The following is a 17600-nucleotide window of genomic DNA, read 5'->3' on the forward strand; positions in this document are numbered from 1 at the left end:
TCTAAATTTTAGATTCAAAGTCTCAAGATGAGTTTTGTCCATCCTACTGTTGGTTTGTTTAGTTTCTTTTTAAATGTAATAATTATTTTGTGTATGTTAATGCTTTATTATAAACATAACACCTTAAAAAAGTCCTTAAATTATTAAAATAAATTTTATAAATTTTTATTTTTTATCACTTTTAATCAAATTTTTATATTTTTATTTTAAATAGAATAGGTCTTTATAATTAATGATTAATTAATTATTCTAAATCAATCAAATAAATTTTTACAATTAATTCTTAACTAATTATTCTAAGTTAACGTGAAATGTTGACGGATTATAATGATATGCTTACATGATATTTTTACTTTTAATTTCAACGTCACATAATATAAAAATAACAAATAGTATTTTAATTAATAATAATTAATTAATTATTAATCATATAAATTTATTTTATCCAAAATAAATCTTTTTAACTTTAATTTTTCAATCTTGAGTTAACAATTTTAAGGTGTAACCTTGATTTTAAAAACTACACTTCAATTTTATCTTATTAAAATCATGAGTCAAGTTAAGCAATGTTTTAAAAAAACAAATTATTAATAATATTATGTTAAAATATTTTTATTTTATTTTTGAAAAAAAATCATGATAATCAATTTTACTTCTTAATGAGGGCCTTTAAGTTCAAGTTTTAAGAGTAAATGTTGACCCAAAATTAGTACGTGTTTTACTCTGTCGGTGTGCTTGTCTCCAGGAGTAAACGCAAGAGCAGTCCTTTCACAATAAAACAAATAAACAAACAACATCCCGCGCACCCACTGATCTTACCCGTCCAAGTCAGCCAAACTTCCACGTGTAATAATCAGAAGGAATGTGCGCATTGCGCATTTGGGTCACAATGTCACATTTCCTTGTAGTTTAATGAATCAAACAATAGAAAATTAAAAAAAAAATGAAAAGAGAAAGGAAATAAAGCCTCAGAAATTGAGAGAAAATCTTAGTAAGGCCAGCTCACACTCTCTCTGGCATTCACTCTAGATATAGAGAGAGAGAGAGAGGAACATTGGGTTTTCAATTTCTTCGCTGTTTTTCTCTTTGCTTTAGCTTCATCTTCAAAAAGGTAAGTCAAAGTCTTCAATTACTTGCCACATTTTTAGCTTCAAGATCTGTGAACCCAGATCTGTAAAGCCTTAATCTTTTTACTGAATTCTTGCATTTTAGTAATCTGGTAACTTTTGTTTTGGTCTTAACAAGTAGATTTAGTTCCTAAAAATATGTTGGGTCGTTCTGGGTTGTCTAGAACTGGAAGCTTTAGGCCAGAGAATCTAGGACAAAATGCTTTACATATGATTGGCAATCTTTGTTTCACTCTATTTGTAGTAGGTGTCCTAGTTTTCACTATTATAGCTGCTACTTATCAGCCAGAGGACCCTCTTTTCCACCCTTCCACAAAGATCACAACTTTCCTCACTTCCACATCTAATGCCACATTTCAATCTGATAACACGGTTGTTAGAACCGGAGAGGACTTTATGGCCGCCAACCAGACTGCATTTGCCACTTTTATCAATGTGACAGATGTAGTAGAAATCAAAGAGGCGACTACAGATGGAACTAGTTCATCTGGATGTGAAGGTGATTCGAAAGGACCACTCAATTGTAAGGACCCGGAAGTATTCCATTTGATGATGAAAGTGGCAATCGAGCAATTTAAGGATATACATTTTTATCGGTTTGGGAAGCCGGCTCCTGGCCCCGAGGAGAATACTTGCGATATGGCATGGCGCTTTAGGCCTAAGGAAGGGAAGACAGCTGCTTTTTATAAGGATTATAGGCGGTTTGTGATTAATAGATCGGAGAATTGTACGCTTAGTGTGGTGAGCATTGGAGATTATCATTCAGGTGTGAATGCAAGGAAGAAGAAAAATAAGAATCAAAAGCCTGGATTTGAGAAGACGTCTGGTAGGCAGGAGCAAGGTGCGGTGTCTTTGCCTGTTGTTGGGGAAACAGTGAATGATTCACTCCCGGTGGTTGAGTCTGAGAATGCATTTAGACATGGGAAGTACTTGATTTATGTGGGTGGTGGAGATAGGTGCAAGAGCATGAACCATTATTTGTGGAGTTTCTTATGTGCATTGGGTGAGGCGCAGTATTTGAATCGAACTCTGGTTATGGATTTGACCCTTTGTTTGTCTTCAATTTACACCTCATCAAATCAGGATGAGGAAGGGAAAGACTTTAGGTTTTACTTTGATTTTGAGCATCTGAAGGAGGCAGCATCCGTGTTGGATCAGGAGCAGTTTTGGCAAGATTGGAATAAATGGCAAAAGAAAGATGGGTTGAGTCTTCATCTTGTTGAAGATTTTAGGGTGACGCCAATGAAGCTGTCCGAGGTGAAGGATTCTTTGATTATGAGAAAGTTTGGATCTGTGGAGCCAGATAATTACTGGTACAGGGTTTGTGAAGGAGAGACAGAATCTATTGTTCAAAGGCCATGGCATCTGGTATGGAAATCAAGAAGGTTGATGGATATAGTGTCGGCAATTGCATCAAGGTTGAACTGGGATTATGATTCTGTTCACATTGTAAGAGGGGAGAAGGTGAGGAACAGGGATCTGTGGCCTAATCTTGCGCAAGATACCTCACCTGATGCACTTATCTCAACCTTGCAGAATAAGATTGAAGATGGGAGGAACGTGTATATTGCAACAAATGAACCTGATACATCCTTCTTTGAACCTTTGAAAGACAAATATTCCACTCATTTTCTTAATGACTATAAGGATCTTTGGGATGAGAACAGTGAGTGGTATTCAGAGACAACGAAGCTGAACAATGGAGTTCCAGTTGAATTTGATGGGTACATGAGGGTCTCTGTCGATACAGAAGTTTTCTTGAGAGGGAAGAAGCAGATTGAGACTTTCAATGATCTAACTAACGATTGCAAAGATGGTGTTAACACCTGCAATAGAGCAGCCAGTTAATCCCCTATACAGGAGGTCAGAGACTTCGCTGCGACATTTGGGTATTTTTAGCTATTGTCTTTGTTACCTTTAATAAACTGTATGCCTTATTTAGTAGTTTTGTCATTGAGTGGCATTTCGTGAATTTTGTACTTGTAGAATATTGATTATCAATGTTTCATGACTTGGCATCATATGAGGTTCTAGACTAGTTCAACTTTCTTTTTCAACCGTGTTCATCTACCCTGTGCCATAATATAGTCTTGTGATGGAATTTGCTTTTTGGGCAATTGCCTTTTTAAATTGGTCTTTACTTTTTCAGGAACCTTAAACCTTGCTCTGTAGATATTATGCTTTTGTCCATTTAGCCTAGAGTAATCTAAAAGACGTAAAATCTAAAAGAAGAGCTCTGTAATAAAGATTGAAAGGAAGAACTTTGCTAATTTCTATGGAAAGAATGCTGAAATATGCCATTTCCTGAATCATAAGGTTGTCATCATCATATCTGCACAAAGTAAACTGCTAGTCAATGTAGTAGACGTAATGGCGTTGGAGTGACTAGGAGCTGCAGATCTCGGAGCTCAGCTCTTATGTTTTATTATAATCTTTAACCCAGCATGTAATGATACCACAGCTTCATGTTCAAAATTTTACGAGGGCGTATACATGTGCAACTTTAAGGACAAACTTGCCTTTAACAACCCTTTGAGATAAATTTTTAACTCTAAATAAAATTCGATCATCCTGTTTTCTTTTCTTGCGCCGAGTGGCACTGCCAATGCTTGAAGCATAGCCTCAATGTTCAATGACAAAAGTAGAGAACTTGGTACTTGTTACAAGCTAGGGTGATGGCACTTAATAAAGTGTTCATCTCAAGCAAGATGAAGACGCTGCCTTGCAGACAGACACCCCCAAGATTTTGATTGGATGATCATGCTCTATGCTGCCCCCCCTCCCCTACCAAAACGGTTGATTTTGTGGAAAACTCTATACTCATTTTGAGCTTTATAAATTTTTTAAACCAACTTTTATCTTCAGCAAATGATATAGGGGTAGAGTCAAGGTGAAAATTGGAACCATTGAACATTGCTGTGAAGATAGATGTTCTCAGAATCAAAATTGGCTTGCCAATCAATATGAACCAAACAATTCAAAAAGCAAAACAATGTAGTAGACCTAGCCTGGCTTGACTCGCATCGTACTAACAGCTAGAAGGCAGACCTGGAAAACAACTTGATACTAAACCACCTCTTCCCCCTGTACCCTCTTTGTTACCCAGATCCTTCTCTTCTGAATGTATGACCCAGAGGAAGAAGCCCCAGCATATAGAACAGCAAAATCTCTTAATTATTTCCTATTAGCCTTAGCCCTTTTAACTGGAACCAGAGTCAGTTTCTTGCCAGATTTGCCAGTTCCAGCTTCTGCAGTTCGTAACATTGAAATTGCAACTTGATGCTGATTTTTGTCTGCTTTCTCATCTGTAAATGGTTTCAATTCAAATGCTCCACGGGTGAAACCTCTAGCGACCTGTGGTATTAAAATTCTGGTGATCAGTGAAAACATACCTGTGGTATTAAAATTCTGGTGATCAGTGAAAACATACCAGTGTAGAATATATACTATCATCCTGACAATTCTATTTTCAGGCAATGTCGACATACAAAAATAACACCGTTTTCAGCCAATTTTTGCAGAAGCACAAATGATATTAGTGGTCAAGGATGTCAAGGTTGAAGATGGATAAATTGTTCAAATGAAGCATGATCCAGAACTGGACACATTACAGCCTAAATAGATTTCAAGAATGTTCAAGGAAATCAAGGGATGATGAGAAGATGAACACACAGGTTTATAGGCGAATAATGCCAAGCACCCAGCAAACAGCAATTGAATATTGAATGCTAAGTCAAAGGGCAATAAGATGGAATTGTGGTATTTATATTATACTAAATTGTTTTAACACTGCAGAAATGAAACAAGAATATAACTCAATGAACATGGTGTACCTTCAAAAGAATCCAAACTTTCAGAGAACTGCTCAAGATTGCAAGTCTTGTCCTTTTTCCGGAAGTTAAGTAATTGCACATGTGTTGGTCAACCCTCAGTACAAATCTTGGCCAAGATTTTGGATTTTCAGGGTCAGCCTTCTGTTTCATCACAGCCTGATGCCAAAAAAGAAAAAGGGTATCAACAGATCATCTTCTTTTTATAATCATTAATTAGAACAAAACTTCATCCAACCCTTATCCTGCCAGTTGACAAAGTCAGTAATGTTTTGAAAATATATATAACTTACAAGTGATCGACAAATTTCTTGTTCAATTTTTGAGAAGGAGGTCTCTAAAGCTTCAACCCTCCCAGTACCATGACAACAAGTGCATGGTTCGCTAATCATAAATGTCACACTAGGCCGAACCTATTCAAGATTACCACCACTTATAAGTTAAAAGAAGTAATTCACTCAAAAAATTGAAAAGCAAATATTGTAATCTGAAAAAATGGTTTTATCATAAGTTCGAACTTAGATATAAATTGGGAACAAGATTAGATCTGCATCATCTGTTGGTACCCTGTGAAAGTTCTCCAAAACTTAAACAAAGAAAATATTCAGAAACCAGCATACCCTCTTTCTTGTTATTTCCATGAGTCCATGTTTCGATAATTCAGAGACTTTCACCATTGATCGGTCTCTCTCAACTGCTTTCTTAACTTCTTCATATACTAGTCTCTTATTTGCTGAAAGTTAGAGAGCCAAGTAAACATCAGTGAGATATTTCCTTACTCCTTAGAAGTTAGAACACAACTTGTTTTACTAGTTCAAGCATGTAGCATTTACAAGGTGCACTTGAGTAGTTCTACTAGAGATATTAGGAAAACGAAGAGGGTGAGAGACAGTATGTTATCTAGCATCTTCAAGGTGCACTGGAGCAGTTCCCCTAATGAGATGGATAGAAAATATTCATACGAACTGAAATATATATGTGATGGTTTAAGCAAAATATATAGCCTTTCAAAGGTGTGATTGAGTAGTTCTAGATACTCACAGTCATCTTCCATATCAATGAAATCAACTACAATAATGCCACCGATATCCCTAAGCCGTAACTCCCTTGCAATCTGAAAAGTAATATTGTTCAATAAGTAATAAATCCTTCAGTGTAATGGTAAGCATGGTCAGATAATTTATTGAAAACAACATATGAAAAGAACAAGAGACTGCAAGTAAGATTAATTGTGCACATAAAAGAAGTACTTAGTTAAAGATATTCACACCGATACTGTTCCCCTTTTACCTCCTCCTCTAACACATACTGAATGCAAAACTTCTTAATTTGAATGTTAATTAGCATGATTGTGTTTATATCAAAGGGAACAAGAGTCCAACTTTTTACATCTTAATATAAATGTTTATATCAGGCAGATTAATTAGTGGCATACACAAGGCTCCAGTTTAGAGCAGCAACCTCCAGCCACTAAAAGAAAAAATGATTACCCATCTCAGATGCGATATAAAATAGTTATAGATAGAGTAGAAAGAAACTGAGAAACAGAAACTAATTATATTTTGATCAAAGTAAAGAAAAAATTTAGGATCCATGATCTAGCGGCATATTTCCTCTCTGCAATTGACAGACACCAACTTATTATATACTGATCATGGCATGTGCATACAAAGTTAAAAAAGAAGAAAAACAGTGTCATACTTGTTTTGCAGCTGCAAGGTTGACATCTAAAGTAGCTTTTTCCTGTGATGTTCCATGACCAAACATCCCATGTCCTCCATTCACATCAATAGAGACTAAGGCCTCTGTTTGTTCAATCACCAGGGAGCCTCCATTAGGGAGTGGAACCCTGTTGCAAGAGTTGTAGTTGACATCAGACGGGGAACAAAAAGGTATAAAAATTTTGCCCGATAACACAGAGGCAACCTTACATTAATAATTAAGAATTTGAGGAAAAATATTAGTAATTTTAAAACAGCAATGATCAGTTTGGCTCATTTGATAGGAATGGATTACGACTATTCACCTTATTTATTTATATACTTTTTCAGATCATTTCTGAAATCATAGCTTGTTCTTGAACATTTAAGTTCAAGAAATGGACCAAACAGTCCACGAGATGCCTACAAAAGTCTGACACCAACTAAGGGAACCGATATTTGACTGTCAGTTTTTGGGTCTGTGCACCCCAATTCAGGTAATGGCTTTAAATATAGCTAAAATCCCCTCTTACAGGCACAAAAGATAGAATGACAACCATCTTTTAAGCCTCTTGTCATGGTTCTGGTGTTTGAAACTTTATCTAGTTAACTCCCGAATGCTGCTAATTTTTAAAACTTTAACCCAGGAACTCCAGATCAGCTGATCATAAGGAATCAAATCAATCTGGAGATATTATAAGAATTAACAAATAGCTCAAGATCCCATCCTCACAGCTACAAATAATGCCAAAAATTGAAAGCATTTGCAGAACAAAGTAATCCTCGCCTTTTGCTAAGGATATTGTTGATCTCTTCCTCAACGTTGAATTCATAAAAAAGGGGAATTCCTTTATCATGTAACTCTACTCGATCACAAAGATCAGGAGCTATATCCTGAAGATAGTTTGTAACCTGACACCAAAAAGAGAAGTTGAGATCTTCCTATTTCATAGCAAATAATTAATAAAAAGAGAGTGAGATGTATGAATAGCACTTATAAAGTGAAATCAGAAATTCTGGGTAAAAAGATATAAGCCAATTTTTGCTTTATAAGTAAAACCAATTCAGATTTAACTATGAGTTAAAATTTCATCAAATAGAAAACACAAAAGTAAGTATACACCACCAATGGAAACAAAAATGCACATGCATGCCTGCATGCAGAAACAGATGCATCCATTGCCTTTCAGTCCCAATAATGCAATACCTCATGATATGTTCTTGGCGAATCAACTACCATTTTGTTAACCTGAAGGTAGATACAAAAAGTAGTGATATTAGGGGATAAGCGACTATCATGTAAGCTTATGATGTAAAATAAAGCATTGAAAAGGTATAGGTGAATCGAAGATGGGAGACAAAATAAATGACAGAGCCTTGCCTTATCATTAAAGTAATCCTGGACAACTGAGAGTGTTTGACCCATTGCTCTATGCAGCAAAACAGGTGTTGCTCCTTCTACACCTTCATCTGCAGCAAGAGCTGCAGATTTAGCGTGTTCTAGTATATTTTTCCAAGTTGAAAGCAAACCTTCCAAGTCCTTCTGCAGCTCCTCCAAAGAATGGCCAGCAGCAACAGTCCTTACGGTTAAACCAAAGCCCTGAGGCTGCAAAGTTTTTGCTATGACTTTCAGACGCGTACGCTCAACACCAGTGACCTTTTTTGAGACTCCAATTCTGTCGCAACAAGTGACTAATATCTGCAACCCAGGTGAAATAGTTCATAAAAACAAGCAACTTAATGGACCATGATTAGAGAAAGAGCAGAGAGGGGATTAAAGGAGGGGAAATAAGGTAAAAGGGAAAATACCCAGAATCGGCTTCTTAATTTTGGATAAGCAGTCAATGTAGGACCTTTTGTACCCAATCCTTCTTTGACAACTTGCACAATTATTTTGGTTCCCTTTCGGACATGGTCCCACTTGTTTTCATCAGCATCCTTTATATATTGGAAATGTGATACTGAAGAGCCATTAGATATTCCTAACGAAGAGGAACCAAGAAGACTTCCTTCTACTAGGTGATGCTCTCCATCTGACAAGTCCTCAAAATCAGCATCTACTTCAGCATAGTCAACTACACTACCATTAACACTCTCATTGGTGACTTCTGAAACATCAAAATCCTCATCAACATCATTATCCTCATAGTCATTATGCATAAATTGCACCTCCTCATCCTCAGAGTCATCTTCTGTTGCATCTTCAATGAAAACATCTTCTGAGGGAGGTTCAATATCATTAGTTGCTAAATGCTGACTAGGGGCTCCAGAAACTAAACCTTTGACTCGTTTCTTTGTCCTCCGACGAAATGGAGGGAATATGAATGGTCCCCTGTTGTGCTTTATGTCCATAAGAGAATGTCTAGAGCTTCCGATATTTACAAATGCGCCACCCATATGAGGAACAAGTTTTGTAACTACTCCTACATATACACTATCACACTGCACATGGCTTTTAACTGGTTCAAGTAGCAACTCAACCAATTTACCATCTTCCAGTACAGCAATCCTTTGCATGGTACATATTGAAGAGTTAATCAATATAACAGTAGATACAGAGTCCTTTTTGGAAATTATAGGACTGCTTTCTTCGGGCAAGAATTTTTCTGTAATTTGGTATTGCTGATTATTTGCTTCCAACCTTGTAATCTCATCTTTGACACTGTCGTTGTATTTTAACATATCAGCCTCCAGATCATCCCCATATGTGAAAAAGAATGGAGATGAATGAAAAAACCAAGGTTCCTCGACAGGCTGGTCTCTTTCAGAAAGAAGTGTATAAGAATATAATCCCTCCTCTGAATCACAAATTGCAACCACATCACTTGGTTCTATTTCATCCTTGACTGTAAGGTCATTCAAGAATGGCTCTGACTCGTTTAGATCACTTTTGAGATGTTTCATCATCTCTTCATCTGTCAAAGCACTGGAACCAGTTGAGTGTTCAGAAACATTTTAAAGAAGTAAGCTGCATACAAAAAGTCCCAAAATAGAGATATTACCTTCAACTTGAACTGAGACTGAAGGTTTTATAGGAATATCAGTTTCCTCAATCCATGACCCCCATACATGAGGTGGACAGCATTCAGTTTTAGACCTCATCCATGAATCTCTCACCACAATCCTTCTTTCTTGCTTCTTACATGGAGGAACTGACAAAGAAAATTGCGGTCCAGGTCTCCAAGTGATGTCAGATAAAGGCTGCATTTTTCCTTTTATGAAATAATTATACTTGAAACTTACACCGTACGCTATCTGCCAAATATAAAAGGTAATTAGATGGACTATGCAGTAAATATAAGTTAGGCAAATGGTCAGGTTCATTTTTGCATGAATTGGTAACAATTATTACCCAGCTACTTTTTTTAATAAAAAGACAGACCCTACACATCAAAATTCCTTTGTAAACAAAAAAGAGAGCTAAAGGATATTGCTATTCGTTATTATTTCTCAGAATAAATTTCATTATTTCCTAGGAGGGAAAAGAATAAAAAGGAGGCTTATGTACAGACAGGAGTCCTCGAGACTTTAGACTAACTCGATAACAAAGAACTTGTCTTCTCATGGACCTTCTCCGAAACTCTGCCTTGGTGAAGTGAACCAAGAAAGAATTAACTAGGCTCAGTAATCCTTCTATCCAAAATGTATAATCTCATATGCAAGAAGTGCAAAGAAGACAAATTTTGGATAGAATGACTACTATTTGACATGTCGTTAAATATAAACCATAGATATAGATTTATTTGCTGCACTTTTGATATTGATTTACATTTCAAAGTTTGTCAACAGAAAAATCTTGCCACTTATCAGAGTTGGATGACACTACCTTCACTTCAGCCCTCCATATGTTTGCATGTACAGTAGGAGACATAAGGATTGCCGTCTCTGGTTCCCAGGAGCCTAAGGCAACAGATTCCCCACTAATGTAGAGAAGTTGACCTTCTGCCAAATCTGCTTCTACAGTCCAAACTACCTCACATAGTCCTTCAAAAGTGACGGTCGACAGGCCTGAGAAATTTAGTCTAGTTCATCAGCCATTCTGAACTATAGGAAAGTAATTCCTGAAAGGGTTACATGAGATGTGGATACTATAAAGATAAACATGTCAGCTTTACAAATGAAGTTAAAAAAGTTCAGTCTGAAAGCTAGTGGACGGTTTTTCCTATTAATTTAAAGGATACATTTTTGAGCAATTGTAATAATCTTCAAAGGGTTTATATTTCCAGGAACAACATAAAAAGTCTATATTTCTGTCATTCCCATTGTTACCTGTCAGCTGGAAAACCAAGATGCCATACTCTGCAACTAGAAAATTCTAAAAAATATATTTGGGTGTGTATAATCTAACAACAGTAAGTGTTTTCCGTCAGATTAGGAAATCTTATCACATCTACAGCATGATAAAGGCAACTTATGGTATAAGTCAATAAAAAATTGCAAAATCGGACTCTCATTTACCTTTCTTCATGGACATTATTGGCGATCTTGTCAAAGAATTATGATTTCCAGCACAAAGTGTAAATCTGAACATACTCCCAAGGGCAATGTGATGGTCTGTAAACCTGCTTCAACAGTACAATCAATAGTGATTTGGACAGAGAGAGCGGAAGCAAAGGTGATGAGAATTTTAAATACAAACATCATTTCAACCCAATTTTTATGTTTGCTTTCTGAACAAGTAGTTTTCCCAGTTAACAAAACAGACTCCAGACGTTAAAGAAGAATAATTCAACAAAAAGCACAAACATGATTTTCACAGCTCGAGTTCATTAGGTGCTGTTTTCTCTTATGAATGTGTCTGACAATTTCAATTATAGGTCAGCCAAGAAGATTGATAAACATGTTTATTAAAGCATCATTACTATTGCTAAATACAACTTGATTGACTTTGGAATTACGTTAAAACATCATTGCAAAAAAGAGGTTGATAATATGGTGATAACCAACAGAATGAGTGTAACAACAAGTAAAAACTATTCTTTCCTCAACAAGGTCTTGTCCTTATAGTTGCATTTAGCATGAAATGCAAATTATCCATTCAAAAACTTCCATAACAAAGGAATGCTAAAGCTCCTGTTAGTGCATACTATTCCCACCCAACTAACCCCATTTGAGCACCCAAGCATTTGGATCATTGGTTGGTGCATGGTCCCTGCCTAAAGAGCAGGGCTCACATCCCCCTTCCCCCAATTATATATATATAAAAAAAACTAACCCCATTTAAAGTTTTAATTCAATAATAAAACCTAACCGTTAAGAAGGCTATCGAATCAATGCAAGAAATGACTTTCTGAATTAAACACTATTTAAACACTAAAGAAAATCAAAAGAACCATAGTAATTGAATAAAAGCTCCCGCCTTTTACAACTTTATAAAAAACCCATTCATCCGTAATCCTTAAAGAAGGCGATGAACATTGTGAAAAATGGAAACCTAGTTGGAGAAAAGCGGAACTTACGGTGATAAGAACATAAAGGAGCGAAGCAAACAAGACGGTGTTCGCGGAGAGAAGAGACTGCAAGGCCGAGGCCAAGATTCTAAGATAGCCATGAAAGTGGGGTGCCGCAGCTCAGTGAAGCAGCGCATGGCCAGGCTGGTAACTTTTAGGAGATAATATGGGCAGTTTCGTCATTTGAGAGAGAGTGGAGGTTCACTGTCTGGAGCTCGGTGACAGCGTAAAGGCGTTGGACTGGAGAGTTGGAGGATAAATGGATAAATGGGGTTTTTCTCTTGCGTTAACGGCAGATAATACGGGGATTCCTTTTTTGTCTTGGCGCCTTCCGTGGCACGTTTGTACATTTGTCACACGTGTGCTCTATGATATTGGAAATTTTTATAAGATTTTTGTTTTTTCTTTTTTTTCTTTATTAATATTTATTGTCAACTGAACTTGTTTTTCAATTATTTGTAAAAATAATTATATAAAAATATAAAATTAATTTGTGTAAAGTTAATTGTTTATAAATAAAAGAAAATTATAATTGAAACATAATGATATACAAAAGATAATTAATGTTTCAATTATACGTAATTGAATTTTTACAATATTTATCTATAAATTATTCAATATTATTATATTTAAGTAAAATATTTTTTAATGAAAGTCATTGGATTTAGTTAAAATTTTTATATATTTATAAATTAAATAAATATAAATACTAATAATGAGAAAATTTTTAAATCATAATAATAAATATGGTTATTCATCAATCAAATTCTTTTTTCAACTTTACTTTTATATAAATTATAAAAAACATATATAATTTATAAATATTTGAAATTTGAATTGATTGATCAAGTCTTCAATTTAATTAGCAAGTTTATATATTACTAGCAAAGAAATTTAAATCTTGCTCTTTAAATAAAGATAAATATTTTTTTAAAGTTAAAAATGATTAAAGTGTATGCGTGTGCGAATATATATTTTTTATTTTTTTATTTTTATTTTTAAAGTAATAGAAACAGTCAAGTAGCCATGGATAAGAAATTGGACACCAAGCAAAGAAACACAGTGATCATCAAAGAGCAAGGACCACATAAAGAACACATTCAATATGTGGTGTCTTCCAAGTTAACAAATCAATTTTGTATTCCCCTTCAGCCTCTGTCCTCTTTGGTTTAAGTACTGTCAAAGCTTGTAAAACTCTGGGTTCAATGGTGAAGCTAAAAATCATTTTGCCCTTTTGTCATCAACTCAATATGTCTAGCACCTCCTTGATGCAACTTGGCTTGAATGAGTTGAAATGTTTTCTTCCATTAAAATCAAAAACGTGACTCCATGCCAAAACTGCATGTCGTGACCATGGAAGTTACAAACAGATGTTTGATAAGCTATCTACCTGTTGAATATAGAGACAAAACCATGCTTCAGCTTCTGTACTACATGCGGAGAGGTGTATGGCTGTTATTGTTGTAACTGATACTGGAGAATATTCGCAGACTAAGACTAGTAAACTAAGGGATAGTTGCCCCTGTTTGAAGATGATGCAATTCAAACTTTTTGATTGATTCCAAACTTGAAACCTGCTGAGATGGGCATTCTCTTTGGAGAAGAGCTAGTAAAGGGACAAGAAGATCTCAGTTCCCAATATATAACATCATTCATTAAATCTTGTTGCTTTTTGGCCAAAAAACCAAACCTTGGTGATTTTGTTGAACACCCCAAGTAAATGGAGTAGACTATACATGTTCAAACTCTTTCCCAGACTTAAGGCATGAAAGTTGGATGTTGGTAAATAAGTGACATGACTCTATCTTCTAAGTGTTTATTATAGAAAAATGGTTGATGCCTTGTCCAGGTTTCCACTTCAAGGTTTGCAATATGCATAGGACGAAGGACTTGGGTACTTTTGAGTAAACAAATGAAGAGCTATGGTAGCATAAATCCCACTTGTAACAGGTAAAATAAAATGATGGCATCATTTCAATGTACTCAAAGGCATTAGAGTGTGACAAAAAGATAGAAATCCTAACACAAACTTGAAAGTTGAAACATGATCTGAGATAGAAGCCAGATAGATACCATAAAAACATCAGAAACCTGACATCAACATATCATTCTAAAACACATCCTGTCAGCAGATTTTAGTTACGCTAACCTAGTTTTCTGTTCAATCTATCTCATTGCACTAAAAAGCGAAGCAAAAAAGAAAACAAAATCTCCATGAACTATAGAAGCTAAAGACAGTAGTGAGATGCATGTAACATCAGAAACCCTCACAATATGCACATTAAATTCTGATATCCAATAACACATCACCACATCAAGGTAAACTTGAGGGTAACAACACACACCTAACTCTAAGCCAAGGCTGATAACATTTATGTAAATACCTGTACACTAAACACGCTGTACAAGGAAATTTCCTCAACTCTGCACACTCGTAAAATTCTCACCAAAAGCAAGAAGCCTCCTCTTCAGGCAGCAGGGGAGTCCTGCAAAGAGGGCATGTAACGTTCCAATACTTCAACCATTTTTCCAAGCACACCTTGTGAAATAGATGGCCACAGGACAAACGGTTAATCTCTGATTCAGGCTCAAATTGAGTCAGACAAACTGAACAGTCATGCTCAGGCCGCTTGCAGCTACATACAGCATCAAACCGAATTGCTGGGGTCCTACTCCGGAACTCGTCAATGTAACTATCAGAAGTACTAAGGTGGAAGTCAAATGATTCTGAGGGGTTTTCAACGGAGTCTGAAGCTGATGAGGATGACGAGAGATGGATACCAACAATGTGAAGGATTGATCGGATTATGCCTTTAACTATAGATATGGATAACGCTGTGTTTACCAAGAGTATACATAGCACTCCTTCTGATGGAGCTGGGAGACTTGAGAGACCCATTTTTGTACCAAGGTCGAATCTTGATGAGGGATTCAGAAAAGGGATGTGCAATTTGAGAAATTCAAGATTAAGCTAAGTTTAGCTGAACAACTGATTATATAAAGGAAAAGGTCGTTGCAAGAAGATAATATTAATCAGTTGCCAAGGAACTAATTAAGGATAAGCAACGATGCTACTCTCTTGTTGATATATATGACCTGGAAAACATCAAACAGCCATTTAAAATACCATACAAAGAATAGACCAATGCAAAATTTATCAAATTACGCAAAGGAAAAGCAGATCATAAAGTTTTTAGTTCCAAAACTCACATGCAGATAACCTCAAAGATGAACAAATCAGTGACCAACACAAACACCAATGAAAAAGAGAAGTAAGATCATTATAATTGATTTTGAAAATTACCTTAAAAGCAGAGGGGGAAAACCTTCAGATGACAAGTGATGACTGATGAGTGCAAACCCTGGAAACCTGCAAGAGAACCAGCATTCAATTGGGAAAGTGATGTTACTGAACATTAGAGGAGAAAAATCACCAAAGAATTCTGATATTTTTAATGAATAAAACAGAACAAGTACAACATTGATGAGGATGAGTTAAAAATGGCTTCTTATTAGAGGCCACATGACCCAAAGGGTGATAAGATGCACATCTGGTGGAAAGATTGGGGAAAGCTTATAGCCTATAGGATAGGCTTTAAATAAAGATTTTGATTCCACTATTCCATAAAGTAAAAGACTGAAAGAAATCGAAAGATTATTTCCAAGGCAAATAATTACTTTATATGATTACAAATGAAGAATCCAGCAACAGGTGAATTGAGAGCACTCAAAACTTTCTATATCTAACATCCCTGCAAAGATCAATGCTAAATGGAACACCTTTCATAGGCTTTTCGCTTCTAAAGATCTAGCCATGCTCAAACCTTGATGTAATAAACATGGTCAAAATAGAAAATTAACGTTATCACAAAAGGGGAAAGGAAATGATATCAAATCCAATTTGGAAAAACCAATTAAATAAACAACAAACCACACCCCAATTGAAAAAACAAAAAATGCATCACCAAGGTAATATGAGATCTAACATTTTCATACATAATCAAAATAGCCCCACAAAGTTACCCATAACATCTTTCATTTGCTCATTATAAAAAACCAACATTTCTTTAAAGACCCTGGAAGAACACAAAAGCCAGCTTTACAAAAATAAATAAATAAATAAATAAACTTTTTTTTTTAGCAAAGAAACTTACACAAAAATGGTGAACTTTGCTCTGTAAAGGTATCAAGAACAAGAAATAAGCACGATTTTTTTTGCATGGGATTCATGAAGCATAGAGAAAGGAAACTGGGGTTGTAAGAGAAATGAAATATGTAGGCTTTTTGAAGTCTGGTAATGGCTGCTGTGCCATCGTTCTCTCCTTTTATAGCAACCCCCACCCTAACTCGAAAACGTAAACTATGGTTACTCTTCCGGGTTTTCCGGACTGTATGTCCCTTTAACCATGGTTACTTTATATCATCAATCCGTCTTTTTACTTCAGTTTAGTGTCGTTGTGTCTTTAAGCTTAAGTTAACTTAATTTTTACATTGGATTAGATAAGATTCTTTCAGCAGTTATAGCAGCAAAAAGGGGAAAGTGAAAAGAAACTCTCTTTCTCTGTTTTAGCTGGAAGTTCCCGCTTCCCACTTATAGTATCTAAATTATTGTGAAAAGTTTTCAAGTTTGAACTGGAAACTACAAGTCAAATATTTTGACTACAGGATAATTATTATTTTTACTTTTTTTATTTAATGAAAAACCTTTTTCACTCTCTCTTCTTTCATTTTGGAGAAAACAAATATTTTCATTTCTTATCAACAAAATATTATACACCTTTGTACTCTCTCACTTGCTTTGTATATAGTTAACCAAAGCTTTTAGTTTTTAGTTATAAAACTTGTGACCTTAATTATCAACTACTACATTTAAAATAAAAATATTATTATAAATAATTAACTTTACAAAGAACCTTTGAGCCCTAGTCAGCACAAATTTTTTATTTTATACCACATTAATTCTTGAATTCAGTGAAATTCTTATATTAAATGCATTGAAAAATGTATAACTTTATGAATTGTTAATGAATTGCAACTTATTAACTATTTAAAATTGTAAAAGGGTTTAAAAGATTTTAAATAATTTTATTAATAATATATGAAAGATTTTATAAAAATCTACAAATAATAATTATTAATATATATATAAGTACAACGCTGATCAATTATAAACATTCGAATAAATTTTACTTACTACGTCATCATTTTTAAATGATTAATCCTAACGACCACATTTATTATATTGCAGCGTATTCTAATTTGCAAAAAATATCATAGAGGTTTCGAGAAAATTAATGTTTTCCGAATTATATGCTGCTGGTAAGCAAATAGCAAATCCATAAATATTTGAACCCGAGTATCCAAGAAAAAGCAAAATATTTGATGGAAGAACGGGAGATCTTTTTGAACAATCTATTATAATAAGAAAGTTTTATATTTTAAAATTAATTTATCAAGTTGATGATAAAATACATGGGCGTTTCAGTAGACATT

At 35.0% G+C, this 17600-nt stretch overlaps 3 protein-coding genes across 3 annotated transcripts; 1 reads left to right on the top strand and 2 right to left on the bottom strand.

Moving 5' to 3' along the window:
- Nucleotides 1-959: 959 nt before the first annotated feature.
- On the top strand, nt 960-3148 carry LOC18612512 (calcium ion-binding protein). Its single transcript, XM_007049346.3, has one exon. The coding sequence runs from the start codon at nt 1266-1268 to the stop codon at nt 2973-2975; it is 1710 nt and encodes a 569-aa protein (XP_007049408.3). The 5' UTR covers nt 960-1265; the 3' UTR covers nt 2976-3148.
- Nucleotides 3149-4018: 870 nt separating this feature from the next.
- On the bottom strand, nt 4019-12391 carry RNEE/G (RNAse E/G-like protein). The gene is made up of 14 exons (XM_088808327.1): nt 12117-12391; nt 11116-11219; nt 10484-10665; nt 9660-9912; nt 8467-9572; nt 8039-8356; nt 7865-7906; nt 7445-7569; nt 6659-6806; nt 5999-6071; nt 5578-5690; nt 5251-5370; nt 4961-5116; nt 4019-4481 (listed from the first exon to the last, which is right to left on the bottom strand). The coding sequence occupies exons 1-14, from the start codon at nt 12242-12244 to the stop codon at nt 4302-4304; spliced, it is 3048 nt and encodes a 1015-aa protein (XP_088664453.1). The 5' UTR covers nt 12245-12391; the 3' UTR covers nt 4019-4301.
- Nucleotides 12392-14359: 1968 nt separating this feature from the next.
- Nucleotides 14360-16406, bottom strand: XERICO (RING/U-box superfamily protein). Its single transcript, XM_018114024.2, has 3 exons — nt 16262-16406; nt 15412-15477; nt 14360-15203 (listed from the first exon to the last, which is right to left on the bottom strand). Exon 3 carries the CDS (start codon nt 15004-15006, stop codon nt 14551-14553), a length of 456 nt encoding a protein of 151 aa, XP_017969513.2. The 5' UTR covers nt 15007-15203; nt 15412-15477; nt 16262-16406; the 3' UTR covers nt 14360-14550.
- Nucleotides 16407-17600: the final 1194 nt, after the last annotated feature.

Source organism: Theobroma cacao, chromosome 1 (genome assembly GCF_053813885.1).
Source record: "Theobroma cacao isolate CCN51 chromosome 1, ASM5381388v1, whole genome shotgun sequence".
Lineage (NCBI taxonomy): Eukaryota > Viridiplantae > Streptophyta > Magnoliopsida > Malvales > Malvaceae > Theobroma > Theobroma cacao.

What these genes read in the sequence shown, in the direction of transcription:
- LOC18612512 (XM_007049346.3), top strand. Translation starts at nt 1,266, where the DNA reads ATGTTGGGTCGTTCTGGGTTGTCTAGAACTGGAAGCTTTAGGCCAGAG.
- RNEE/G (XM_088808327.1), bottom strand. Translation starts at nt 12,244, where the DNA reads ATGCGCTGCTTCACTGAGCTGCGGCACCCCACTTTCATGGCTATCTTA. An exon ending in TCCTTTATGTTCTTATCACC is followed by an intron (nt 11,220 to 12,116) that starts GTAAGTTCCGCT and finishes CTGTTGAAGCAG; the next exon opens with GTTTACAGACCATCACATTG. An exon ending in ACCTTGCAGCTGCAAAACAA is followed by an intron (nt 6,072 to 6,658) that starts GTATGACACTGT and finishes ATTACTTTTCAG; the next exon opens with ATTGCAAGGGAGTTACGGCT.
- XERICO (XM_018114024.2), bottom strand. Translation starts at nt 15,006, where the DNA reads ATGGGTCTCTCAAGTCTCCCAGCTCCATCAGAAGGAGTGCTATGTATA.